Below are 13,378 nucleotides of genomic sequence, written 5' to 3'. Positions count from 1 at the left end.
AATCCTGCCTTTGCTGTGGAACAGCGCATTTCCCCCACTGCTGGTGACATGGTCTGGTGGGCCATCGCATATGACAGTTGGTCATCTCTAGTAGTGGTATAAGTGCCAATGACAGCTCAGGTGTATGCTCAAGTCATCCTGCAGCTACATGTGTTGGCTCTCATGGCAGGGCTTCCAAGAGGCATTTTCCAGCAGAGTAATGCTTGGCCACATACACAAGGGTGTAACAGGAATGCCTCCATAACATTACCATTCTTCTGTGGCCTGCCCGCTTGTCAGATTTATCGCCAATAGAACATGTATGGGACCATTGGGGATGTCAACTTCGACAGTCTACAAGTTTGCACAATCTAGAGACTCAGTTACAGAAAATGTGGACCTATATGCTGCAGAATACAATATGGAACCTGTATGCCTCCATGCCAGCCTGTATCACATCTTGTATCCAAGCTAGAGAAGGCCCAACAGGGCACTAGAGCCTCCCTTCAAGTGTTCAGTTTTTCACAATAAATTAACCTTTTTCTCTGATATTCCATCTGTACAGAGGTATTTCTCAATTATAAGATCATTAGCAAATGGTTTCTTCAGTTTTTCATTACTTATATGAAAAATATTAGGTTACATGCAACATATTGTCCACAGTTTGTAAGCATTCAAGTTACATGCGAAAGAGGGAAAACCAGCTTCCATATATTGGAAAAGTAGTTGAGCTTTATTGGAACACTCTGTAAAATCCATGAAGGTAGACAATGACTGCTTACAATTTCCAGGTATTCTACACACCCTTACTCACACCAAACAGGCCACAACATATGTGAAGAATACATCCTGTATAGAAAGAAATAGAGATGATTGCTCAAAACTCGGTAAAAAGGTATCGTTTGAGTGATCATCGTTACGTCTAAATGCGCATCCATCATGCACTTTTCGTGCACTGCTAGCTGATCGTAAAATTCAGGCCAACCTAAAAATCGTCCTTCGACCTTATCAACAGTTCTCCACGGGTAGTGATGATAGCATTGTTTCCCGTCAGAGAATAATGGAACTGAAAGCAGATAAGAGCCCTCGGGCTATTAACTGCATTCAGCTAAAGGCTTCATTTGCACGCTAATGAGCTATTAAGTAGCTGAGTAGCTACTTAATAGTTCATGCAAACTAATCGTTCAAAGCTGTCACTCAGACTGTTGTTTGAGCGATCATCGGGCCGTGTAAATGGGCCTTTACTCATACATGAAAGAAACAAATGTCAATGATGATTGCAAATAAAGAGTAGCCAATTAGTGTAGAATCAATATAATGTACTTACAGTAAAAGTCTGCTGGGTCTCCTCTTTTATGGCATGTCTACAGGTTGCCCCAGCCCGTTTACAGGATGTCACAGGCGCTTCAGCCAATGACAGAGTATAGTGTTTGATCACCAAGCTCTTTTATTGGCTGCAGCGCCTGTGACATCCCGTAAACAAGGGGGAACTGCAGGCTGTAAACAAACAAAGCAGCGGGGGACTGAGCATCAATGTGAGACAAAGTAAGATCAGAGAAAGGTGAAGTTAGGACTTATTGTTATTTAACTATATAGGACACGGGTCTTTACTATAAAAATATAACTTTGACCAGTCCTTTAATACTACAAAGTCAATCTTGGTGACAATTTAAGTTGCAAGGTACACATGTGCCAAGAAAACATACCCAGTAAGCTTCCCTGTCGAGCACTGTCCGTCAATAGTCCCCTTTTCATTCAAGTTCCATATTTCAAAGGTAAATCCAACTCATATAGTCCCAGAAGGACCGCGGTCATTTTAGGCCTTCTTTGGTTAAGCATCACAGGAATTGTTTTGTTTTTGTGCCACCACATTAAGGCCTTAGTCACATGGGCATATCAGCACCCGTACACGGGCGCCGATGCGCCTGTGTGACTGTGCCCTTACTGCAGGAAGAAGATGGACGTCTTTCAGGACGGACGACTCCCCGCAATGAAGCCGGTCACATGTTCTTTCCTTCGGCGCTGCAGAGAGACGATGCGCCCGTGTGACTAAGCCCTAAATTTGTTGATTATCTTTAACTAGCTTTTACTGGGGGGAATTGAAAAAACAGCAATTCTGTAATTGATTTTTGTATTTTAAATTTTGCGCTATTCATCACGCGGCATAAATAACGTTGCCTTCATTCTGATGGTTGATATGAAAACAGAGATATCAAATATGGATCGTATTTAATGTTCTACTACTTTTGCCCAAAAATAACACATTTCATGCAAAGAAAATAGTTTTTTGTGTCCAAGAGCCGTAAATGTATTTTTCAGTTTACATAGCTGTATGAGGGTTTGTTTTTTGTGGGGCAAATCACATTTTTTAATAGAACCATTGTGCCGTAGATAAAGGTTACTTGTTATTTATTACTTTTTGGGGGGAAAGATGAAGAAAAAAAAAACATTTCTGATGTCCTTTTTTTCGGTTATTGTGTCATGTAAAATTTAATTTTTTTTTATTATACAGGTCCTTATGGCAATATGACGTATTTTGTTTTTGAGAGGTTTTTTATCACTTTCAGAAGATAAAGTATAGTAAATTCATTATAAATATATATTTAATAGTCATATTAGTATTACAGTATAGAATATTCACTTTTTTATTGTAAAGACACCAAAATAAACATTTTAATCAAATACTTTTAAATAATTGTGTTTTAAATCTTTCTATTATTTCTGTTTTTGCTTCTGCCTAATCCTTTTATCCACACCATTCGATCGTTAAAAAGAATACAAAATTTAGAAAAAAAACTTTTGCCCGTTCTTAAAGGGGTTGTCCCGCGGCAGCAAGTGGGTCTATACACTTCTGTATGGCCATAATAATGCACTTTGTAATATACATTGTGCATTAATTATGAGCCATACAGAAGTTATAAAAAGTTTTATACTTACCTGCTCCGTTGCTAGCGTCCTCGTCTCCATGGTGCCGACTAATTTTCGCCCTCCAATGGCCAAATTAGCCGCGCTTGCGCAGTCCGGGTCTTCTCCTGTTCTCTATGGGGCTCCGTGTAGCTCCGTGTAGCTCCGCCCCGTCACGTGCCGATTCCAGCCAATCAGGAGGCTGGAATCGGCAATGGACCGCACAGAAGAGCTGCGGTTCACGGAGGAAGAGGATTCCGGCGGCCATCTTCACAGGTAAGTAGAGAAGTCACCGGAGCGCGGGGATTAAGGTAAGCGCTCCGGTAAGCTTTCTTTAGGTCCCTGCATCGGGGTTGTCTCGCGCCGAACGGGGGGGGGGGGGGGTTGAAAAAAAAAAAAAAACCCGTTTCGGCGCGGGACAACCCCTTTAAATTCTTCCCATAAAAAATCTAATAAACAATTTAAAAAACAATTCATATTGTCACCTCTGCTGTAAATCCGCATATTCTTTGTGTTTTGAGTTTCTGCATAAGCTTATTATCCACAGCAATGTTATTCTACAATGAGGCTGAACTGGAGCTTAATGGATAAATTCCTTGTTAAAGCTGCTCAGACACGTTTGAAAATCAGATGCAAAGCTGTTGTCCATGATTGCTGCTGGTTGGAGTTTTTCAGCCCTTGTCGGCTGAAGCAACACATCTATAGCATGATCACTCAAATGTGCCCAATTGTTGGCCACTTTTGCAATTGCTTTAACCCCTTTATGATCATACAACATAAATATATGTCATTTGGTCTATGGGGGGGTGGGGGAGGGGGTTTGAACGGGCTCAATAGCCAATCTCATGCCATCCTCAGCTGGTGCTGGCTTTTTTCAATAGCTAACAAACATCAGCAATGTCCACAATCGGAGCTAGCTCTAATTGCAGCAGTTTACCTACTTAGATGCCACGGTTTATGCAGACCACTGCATCTAAACAGTGAGCTGCACCTAAAAAGTAAGTAAACTGCATCTAAACAGTAAAAGTAAGTAACAGGGGGAGGCTCTTCTCTGTCACATCATCAGCTGTTATGCATTCACAGTGTGCCAATGAGTTGGCATGGCACTTTAATGAAAGAATCCAGGGCTGCCAAGTATTGCTTGGGTTTAATAGGCAACAGTAAAAGATACCAACGACTATCATACAGACGTATGGAAGTATACAGTACAAGTGATGAATTGAATGCAAGTTCAGGTTTCCTTGTGTTTCGATGATGATGATTTATCTGTTCAGTCGTTGCTGAGTTTCGGTCACCTTGTGGATCAGCATACGCCATGCTTCCGTGTCTTTGGCCGCTTCCTTCAGCTTTTCCGCAGTCATGCTTGTGTCAGACTTGATTGTATCTAGCCAGCGTGTTCCTTGGCGTCCTCTTCTTCTGGACCCTCTGACTGTGCCGAGCATTAATGTTTCCAGAGAATTCGCTCGTATGACATGACCAAAGTATGAACGCCGTTGTTTGGTGATTTTGCTTTCTAGTGATACTTTTGGTCTGATGCTGTCTAGGATCACCTTATTTGTAACCGGTGTGTCTATAAAGACAGTTCCAAAAACTTTTCACATTCTTCCCATAAAAAATCTAAACAATTTTAAAACCAATTCGTATTGTCACCTCTGTAAAAGCCCAAACTATTAAAATATTGGACTATTCATTCTACTGATGTAAAATGCTGACAGCACTAAGTAGGGGCAAAGGAACCAGCCTAAAAGGATACCTTTGTGAAGGATGTTGCGGACACCAACCAGGAGACCGCTGGAGCTGTCAATGAGAGCTGAGAAGCAGCTCGATAGAGAGAACTTCAGGAAGAAAGCAACCTCCAAAGCATTTGTGGCCTGGCAGACCATAGAATAAAAGCAATGCTATGGAAAGCTTCGGCCAGCGTGATTTGTCCGTGGACAGGGGGCCTAAGTGTCTCCCTAATAATCATAGTGCCCAGGGTATCCACCTAATAGTAAAAGTGCCATCTTACAGAAACAGTATGTCACTTTTATAACAATACTGTCCCCAAATAACAAAAAAAATACATATACTTAGTCCTCTTCTGGTCTGACACAAGCAGCGCCTTGGAATGATATCATCGCACTGCCTGCATCGGGGCGCTAAAAGTCCCGGTCCTATTCTTTGCTCTGCAGTCATGCAGGGCTGCTTGAGATCCTGACTTTCGCTGCAGCTGCTTTTATCTGAGAGCGAAGTGTAAGTAAGAACTGCAGAAGAGGAAGCGTCTGCAACAGTATTCCGGCAGCGTCCTTCTATGGGACGTATGTGGCTCGCGGGCCGTATGTTGTGCAGGTCTGGATTAGAATAATATTGGATATTTTCCATGAAAAGCAAATATACTTAAAATTGACTCCATTTTAAGTGGCCTCTTAAAGGGCCGGCACATTTCTATCGTTGATGCTTTGTGGGATGGGCTTCTTATTATAGTAAACAGTCACAATAAGTTTGTCAGCTTCTTCTATACTGAATGCATTGGGCGTTGAGACTCTTATAAAGCAAATGCACATTATGTTCAGTCTTTTAGAAGAAAGTAGTTGCTGGCAGTTATGATATTTTTGCAGATGCTAATGGGTTTTATTGTGCATTTACCTGCAATAAAATATGTATGACCCTATAATTAGCAGAAACGCTCCGTGTTTCTCCAGGTAGGGAGACGATGGCAGATTCCATGTGATACACACATTCCTTTCATTGCTTTCAGGATTAAGAAAAACATGGGGAGGAAACTGGATCTATCTGGTCTGACGGAAGAAGAAGCGGAGCATGTCCTTCAGGTTGTCCAGCGAGACTTCAGCCTCAGGAAGAAAGAAGAAGAAAGGTTAAGGTAGGACATGTTTTTTCGGATGTGGAAAGTGTCGCGATGCGTTCACCATATTTTATAAGGTGAGAGCTGTGAAGTTGATTTTTCGTCTGCGGCTGAATAGTTGGATCCCGCACTCTCAGCATCGTCATTCGGACTAATGTGTTGCAGTAACACTTCATATTTTATCTGCTATGACAAGTTTACATGACGTACGTACAGTATAACCATAAGGTTTACTTTCCATTAATTGTTCATTGTTTCACTTAACCCCTTAAGCACCAGACACTTTTTAACGATTTCATGTGATGGTTTACTGCCCTATTTTTTTTTTCTTCACGGCCCAAAATTATTTTTGCGGCGCTTTTTTCCTGTAACATATATTTCTATTTTTACATTTTCTTTTTTGTGTCTTTAAGTTTTTTGGGGCGTAAAAAGCTAAAAAGTATATATATATATTTTTTTTAATTTATACTTGTTGATTTTTAAAATCAGTATATTTATGCTACAATAATGTAGAGGAAGGTGTTCAGCGTTTTGTTTCAGGTGTTTTGATATATAATTTGAACGACGGTTTTGGTTGGCATTTGCTTTGCCTGGGGTCACACGGGTCATTTTTCGGGCAGAAATCTTGCGGTTTTGTCGCAGCTAAAAAAACGCAAGATTTCCACCGGGAAAGCGCAGCTTCAAAACCCATGGGACTTAGCCGCGGGTTTTGGAGCGGTTTTTCTGCATGGTTTTCCATTGTGGCTGGCTCTCCCATAGAGAGGAGCGAGGCCGCAACGAAAAAAAAAAACATATAGACATGCTGCGGCTGGGAAATCCACACTGCAGCGCTGGCTTCTGCCGGCTTTGCCGTGACAGATTGGCCATCCCGACAAGATCTTTGACAAATCTCGTCCACATAGCTGGCTAATCCCGGGATTAGCGGCTGCAGGAGGATTTGCCACATCGAAATTCTGCATGGAATTTCCGTGGAAAATCCGCCCTGTGTGAACCCAGCCTTTTGGTTACTTTCTTTTTTATGTATACATTTTTATTTTATTCTGTAATTTTTTTAACTTAACCCTTTCCAATCCACTGTCTGACCTCTGAAGACATTATGATTTAAGGCTGTACAGCTCCGATGTTGGTAGACATCTATCAGGGTTCTCTTACTGTATGTTGCCAGCCTCTCTACTGTCGGAGCCTATCCAATGTGTCACCTCATGCAGTACTGGCTTTAGCCAGCAGATAGCGCTGTTGTATAACAGCAGAAAAAGAGTAAGCCACGTAGGAAAACCAAGATACAAATTGGATTGGAAAGGGGTAAATGTGTTACTATTTTTTTAAACTATCTTTGTCACCCGATGATGTCATATAAGACCTCTGGGGGTCATTCACATTGTCTTTTTTTTAGGAGACCCAGTTACATAGCAAAACATTCCCCTGTAGCGATTGTAGTCACCAACAGTGCTGGTCTGGGTCTGCAAGAACCCTGCAGCTCTGCTTATGTGATTGTTGGATCTATTAGCGGAACCAACACTTTTGCTTCCTCTCTGCACTACATAGTGCTTGTTGAGAGCTATGTAGCCTGGAAAGGAAAAAGCAGAATCCATTAAAAAATGCTTCTGCCTTCTCCTCTGCGTCCTCGGCTGTCACTAAGAGGTGAGGACCCAACTTGCTTTTGCTTGATTGCAGTAGGAGCTTTAATCCCACCCCATACTTTTACTATTGGCCAGGTTAAAGCCCAGGACCCAGCGCCGTAAATTTGCCGCACTTGGTCCTGAAAGGGTTAAAGCATCTTATTATTCTAGAAAATTTTAATGCAAGAAAACATTAAATCAGTTTGAAATTTTCACTGTCTTCGATCATCCTCTCACACAACCAAGGACCTTTATACAATTAAAAGAAATGTAGACTCCAAGGTCAAAAAGTGTTAAAACTGATCTCCTAGCAGGAGGTAACTCACCTGGTGTGATCGGCCGCCCGTCACACCTCAATCCAGAATGGCTAATAAAATGAATTCCATCAGGTGAGGACCCCTCGTCTTCCTAAGACATCCACCAGAGATGTCCGAGGGGTGAAGAGTAGTAAAAGCACTGTGTATTCAAAGAGAATAACATATATTAAAAATTACCTTCCTTCAGAGGCGGCCCCACGATAGAGAACTCCCCTAAAATAAAGTACGCCCTGAAAACACTATTGACATATTCTAAATCCAGATTCAAAGTGATAAGCGGACACCATTATGTTTGGAATAAGTCTGGTTCAGGAAACAGAAATTCAACGCGTTTCAGAGGATAAGACCTCCTTTATCAAGCCTCAAAATTTGCGTGCGGAATACACAGCGAACAGAACCCATCAATTTAAAGGGGTTCCTTCACACTGTGTTTTTTCCAACCTGACATGCTCTATTTTGGTGCACAATTCAGCAACAAAGGCCCCTGTTTGCACGACATCGCACATTGAAAATTTATAACACCTGGGACTAAATACATTGGCCTGCCTACTCAAACATGGCGCTGCTGTGACCACGCCGATTTGAGCAGTCCTGCAGCTAAAGTAAAAAGCCACAATACGGGCATGATAGCCTGCAATCGCGCCTCCTGCACGGTTCATATACAGCATGGTATTGTGAGCGTATATGCACTTACGCCCATGTGCAGCTGTCCCTAATGCCCATTGATAGTGTTAATCCTCATGTATACACATGACAGCTTAGTCTGAAAAGTCACCTAAAAGTTTAGTCACGCTTTAAATGTTCTTTAAAAGGCAAACAATCGTTACAGGGATCCAGTTCAGACAATTATCATTTGTATCTGTTTTTGGGAAACCATTTCCAGATGTCTTCTATTTTGGTGTTTGAGAGTTTTTCTTTACGGCTAGACCAAGTGGAAGGAGTTATACTGTATATGTTGCTGAAATGACATTGTGCCCTTAATTCATAGCTGATCTTGGTGAATGTAGCTTAAGGACGGATTCAGACGAGCGTAAAAAAAAATAAAAATTAATAAACCTTTTTATTGTATAGCACCAACTTATTCCACAGCACTTTCAGGTAATTTGTTTATTACCCCCCACCCCACCCAGCTGGATACTCATTTTACCAACCTCAGAAGGATGGAAGGCTGAGTCAACCTTGTGCTACCTGAACCATGCGGGGTTGCAACCTTCAGGTCGTGAGCGAGAGCTTAGGACTGCATGTCTGCTGCCTTACCACTCTGCACCACACGGGGCCCAGAGTGTGCATGTATATACTTGCCTCAGTGCAATGTATTTGTGCTATGAACCAGATAGATTTGTGTGCGTATTGGCACATAGTACGGTACTTTTTGCGTATGCAGGGCAGGGTTTTTTGCACATGGGGCACTAGCCTGCTCTGATTTAAAAAGCTATTTAGTCTAATGAGGTCCAGATGAGCTCTTTTTCTCATGGAAACGCGCAGCACATTGCGCATTTGCGCATCTCCCATAGACTTCAATTTGGCCCTTGGTTTGCAAATGCACACAAAAATAGAGCAGGTCCTTAATATCCAAAGGGGAATGAGAGCTGTCCATTGAAATCAATGGGTTCTATTCTCTGTGTGTTGCGAGTGCAAATACCCTCAGGGATGTATGGGTGTATTTGCGTGCACAATATGCAGAGAATAAAACCCATTGATTTCAGTTTTTTGCGCACATCAGTAGTCCCCATAGAAGTCTATGGGAGATATGCAAATGCGCGCTCAATGTGCGTGCAAATGCACCATATGCTGTACAATCACATGAAAAAAAATAACACATCTGGACCTCATTAGGCTAAATAGCCTTTTAAATCTGGGAGTGGTATTGCCCAGTGCACAAAAAACCCTGCCCTGCATTGCACAAAAAGTTCATTACTATGCGTCGATACGCAAACAAATCTACCTCATTCACAGCACAAATATAATGCGCTAAGCCAAGCGTATTTGCGTATATGCCCACCTCAAGCCGCCCTTAGGGTAAAGATTGTTCATACGCCTTATTCATAAGGCTGCGTGAGACAAGATAAGACCTCACGCACACAGATCACGTGAATCCGTTTTAAGGCATCCATTGACTTCTGTATACTTTCAGCTTTATGTCGCGGCACACGGGGATTTTTTGTAATAGATTCCATATTGCCATACTGCATAGATTGTCTCCTCTAGAAACATCTCTGAGTGGTATATGCTGCATGAGTTTGTATACCAGTATATCTCATACTAATAACTTTACAAAACAGGACATTTTCATACTTGAGTCATTTTCTGCTGTGTGAGACTCCAGGGCACAGTTTGATATTTGTGACTTTTTGATGTATGTCATCAGTTCAGTTTCATGCTATCTTTTGTTCTTCATTGAACTTTCACTTCACGGCTATGAATCCTACTTCTTCGGAGTCCGCATGAAAAACTAATTTTGACATGAATGCAAGTTGACATTAAAGTCATCGATGTAAAAACATTGGCTGAAAAACAATGCAGAACGAAATGAATTGGGATAATACAGTAAAATAAGAGTTACAAGACTGGGGGCAAAAATATCATGATTATTACACAAACAGGCCACTCCATTTATGGAATGTAGGCTCCAATGTGTAGAGTGTGTTAGGAGGATGTAATGTGCAACGTTACCACTATTTAGCATTTAGTTATGTTATATATCACAGTATCAAAAAACTATAGAGTTGGAAGTGACCTCCAGGGTCATTGGGTCCAACCCCCTGCTCAATACAGGATCACTAAATCATACCCAACCAATGGAGAATGCAACACTTTTAAAGGGATTGTACCAAAATCGACTTTTATCACCTATCCACAAAATACGCAATAAAAGTCTGATCATTGGGGTTCTCACCACTGAGACCCCTAACTCTCATGAGAAGGGCGTTCTCATGGCAGTTTGAATGAAGTGGTAGACGATCATTTGCGCTGTTGCTCCATTCAACTCTTTGAACCAGCGGAGATAGCCAAGTGCTTGTATTCAGCTATCCTTGGCATTGAAATCAATGAAGCAGCAACACGCATGCTTGACCAGAACTCCATTCAAGCTCCTCCTCACTATGGGCTGCCATAAAGATCAAAGGTAGACACAGGATTCTCTGGATTGATGGTGGTCCTAGTGGTGAGACCCCAATCTTTTCGCTTTTACTAGTTTTTCTGCGGATGGGTGACAAGAGTCAATTCTGGTATAATCCCTGTAAATCTAAGAATATATTCATACATGGCAGATTTGTTGCAGCAATTTCTGAGATTATCCGATTCATTCATCCAAATGGGGCTTGAAGGCTAACTACTCTGTCTTATGTTTCGTTCTTTTATATAGGAAATCCAGATGCATGTCCCAACCTGATCTCGGGTCACCTGTCCCGAACTCCAAGTATCTACGTGCATATTCTGCTCGGAGTATGGTCAGTAGACCTGTGGTCAAGCTGGGACACACATCCGAATTCTGTACATAAAACAAAGCAACAGTGTGGTTAACGCTTTACAGAAATACACGGATGTTCGGGCACAAATCTGCCGAGTGTGCCCAAATTTTAAAGGGGTTTTCCTGAACATAAGAAAAAAGTTAAATGGGCTAAAAATAAAGTAAAACTGAATACTCACCTACAGTAGCACAGTAGTCCTGGTATATACTCCACGGAAACTGGAAGACGCGAAGAACGGTCAGGTCATGTGAACAATGAACGGCATGTGACCGCCCACCACTTCTTCTGGGTACCGGGCATCAGCACTGGACGGAGAGCTGCTGGGATGGGTTAGTAATACTTCTCCTTGGAGTCTGGGGAACAGCACTGGTCACCATGTATTATCTCTTGTTTTACCACAGTTATCGGAGATACAGGATTGGAGCGTTCACAGTAAGCGTAACTGATTTAATGAGACTTTCACAGGTTCACTGTATACCAGTGGTGGCTACTTTTGCGACACTTCCTGCTTCAAACCAATCTTTGGTGTTAGTATGCGCTGGTGCATTGTGGGGATGTGTACATGTGCTGGCACCTGAGTCCCCTTTATGCCCACGTTTGCAGCTCCTGAGAATTTTGTGACGGAGTTGGCACGGGATAGGAATTATGATCGTACGTCAATTTATCATGAATTCTCATCAGCATTGTGGGCTATTGCCCACACTTTCAAAGAGGGTCACTGCCAGGCCCTGCCAACCCTTTCCAGTGTGTGTCTCCGGTTCCTCCTCATCGCAGACACACTAATAAATAGACATGAGGGTGGTGTGGCTATGAAGCAAGCGTGTGGCATGAGGGCAGCTGAAGGCTGCACAGGAAGAATTTTGTGTGTGCTGCGGACGCAGGGTCGTGCGGGGGGTTGGACAGCAATGCCAGCATGTAACCCAGCAGAAGAGGCAGCGGTGTCACCCGCAGGTGGTGATTGGCCTTGGTTGCACCTAGTGTGGTGCTTAGCTAAGATGTGCCAGCGTGTGTGCCTTGCTAATGATGGTCTGTCCCAAGTAAATTGTTAGGGGGATGACCGCCAGACTCTTGCTCCCAATTTGGCTTAATAGTGCGACCTAGAAGCCTCAGATGCACCCAGGGACGCTCCCCCTGCCGTTCCCTATCCGTTTCTGTGGTGTTTACATGACTTTCTCATGTTTTCAGGTGTTTCACACAACCTCCCCCATGCGGAGCATCAGTCAGCTTGAAAAATGCTCGAGTCCCCCATTGACTTCAATGGGGTTCGTTATTTGAAACGAGCTCTCGAGCATTACGAAAAGCTTGACTCGAGTACCGAGCACCCGAGCATTTTGGTGCTCATCTCTAGTTAGTATCTAATTTTTCTTAATTTCAAGCCTGTTTAACCTTTTTCAATGACCCGAAAAATCCCTTGAATGCTTTGTTTCTAGATAAAATACATTAGAAAAGGATCATGTAAAAGTAAAATGTTTCAAAATACCAAAATAGAAATTAATTTAATTCGTACTGTAAAATCTAAGAGAGAAGAGTTTGTGGAGGCTTCCATTGATTAGTGCACTCTATGGGTTGGGGGATGCCGAGACAAGTATGACAGCATCATATGTCCGTGAGTCACACACGGTAGCAGAGACCAAGAAACAGCTTTTGTTTTTGTATCCTTCTATCTAAACAGATAATTAGCCTATTTTCTAGCAATTCAGTAAATGCCGTTCAGTCTGCAGTACAGATCCACCAGCAAAAGCAAAACTAGCCAGAATATTTGCTCTAAAATATTTGTTTTGACAAGGAACTGACTTGCAACCGATATCAAAAATTTAGAAAGTATTATTTGGTTTATTTTCTCATGTGTGACTAAATGGCTCAAAATGTAGTGGCAGCAAGTAATGTATTAAAACCACTGGCATTTTAGTGTAAAATATGCATATTTACCTCAGAGGCAAAGTGGTTGTTGGGTGTTTTGCTGGACATCAGCAAATGGGAAGATGGAACAATACCTCTACAGCGCCACCTATTGGAAAGTTGCACTCTTGCAAGTCAATACAGACCTTTTAACAAGCCTTGTAACAATGACTGAGAATATAGATCAAAGCCAGAATCTTCTCCTGAAGACGAAGCCACCCATGCACAGACAGCTGTTTTTAGGGGTGATTGCCCCTCACTGTGCAGTAGGTTTCTGGCTTGGCTACTGAGAGGCCAATAGAGGTGTGTCGGGAAGGGTATTTTTTTTCTTTAGGTAGAGCACCTAGA

The 13,378-nt window shown here is 42.2% G+C and overlaps 1 protein-coding gene across 1 annotated transcript in view; it reads left to right on the top strand.

Annotated features, from left to right (window-relative positions):
- Positions 1–13,378, top strand: part of MYRIP (myosin VIIA and Rab interacting protein) — a 398,493-nt gene that overhangs the window by 48,620 nt on the left and 336,495 nt on the right. Inside the window, exon 2 of the mRNA XM_066584716.1 lies at positions 5,621–5,743. Within this exon, the coding sequence (XP_066440813.1) occupies positions 5,634–5,743 (110 nt within the window). The 5' untranslated portion in view covers positions 5,621–5,633. The remainder of the gene's footprint in view (positions 1–5,620; positions 5,744–13,378) is intronic.

This window comes from Eleutherodactylus coqui, chromosome 12 (assembly GCF_035609145.1).
Source record: "Eleutherodactylus coqui strain aEleCoq1 chromosome 12, aEleCoq1.hap1, whole genome shotgun sequence".
Classification (NCBI taxonomy): Eukaryota; Metazoa; Chordata; class Amphibia; order Anura; family Eleutherodactylidae; genus Eleutherodactylus; species Eleutherodactylus coqui.
The sequence above is the reverse complement of the archived record's forward strand: the minus strand, read 5'-3'. Positions and strand labels throughout refer to the sequence as shown.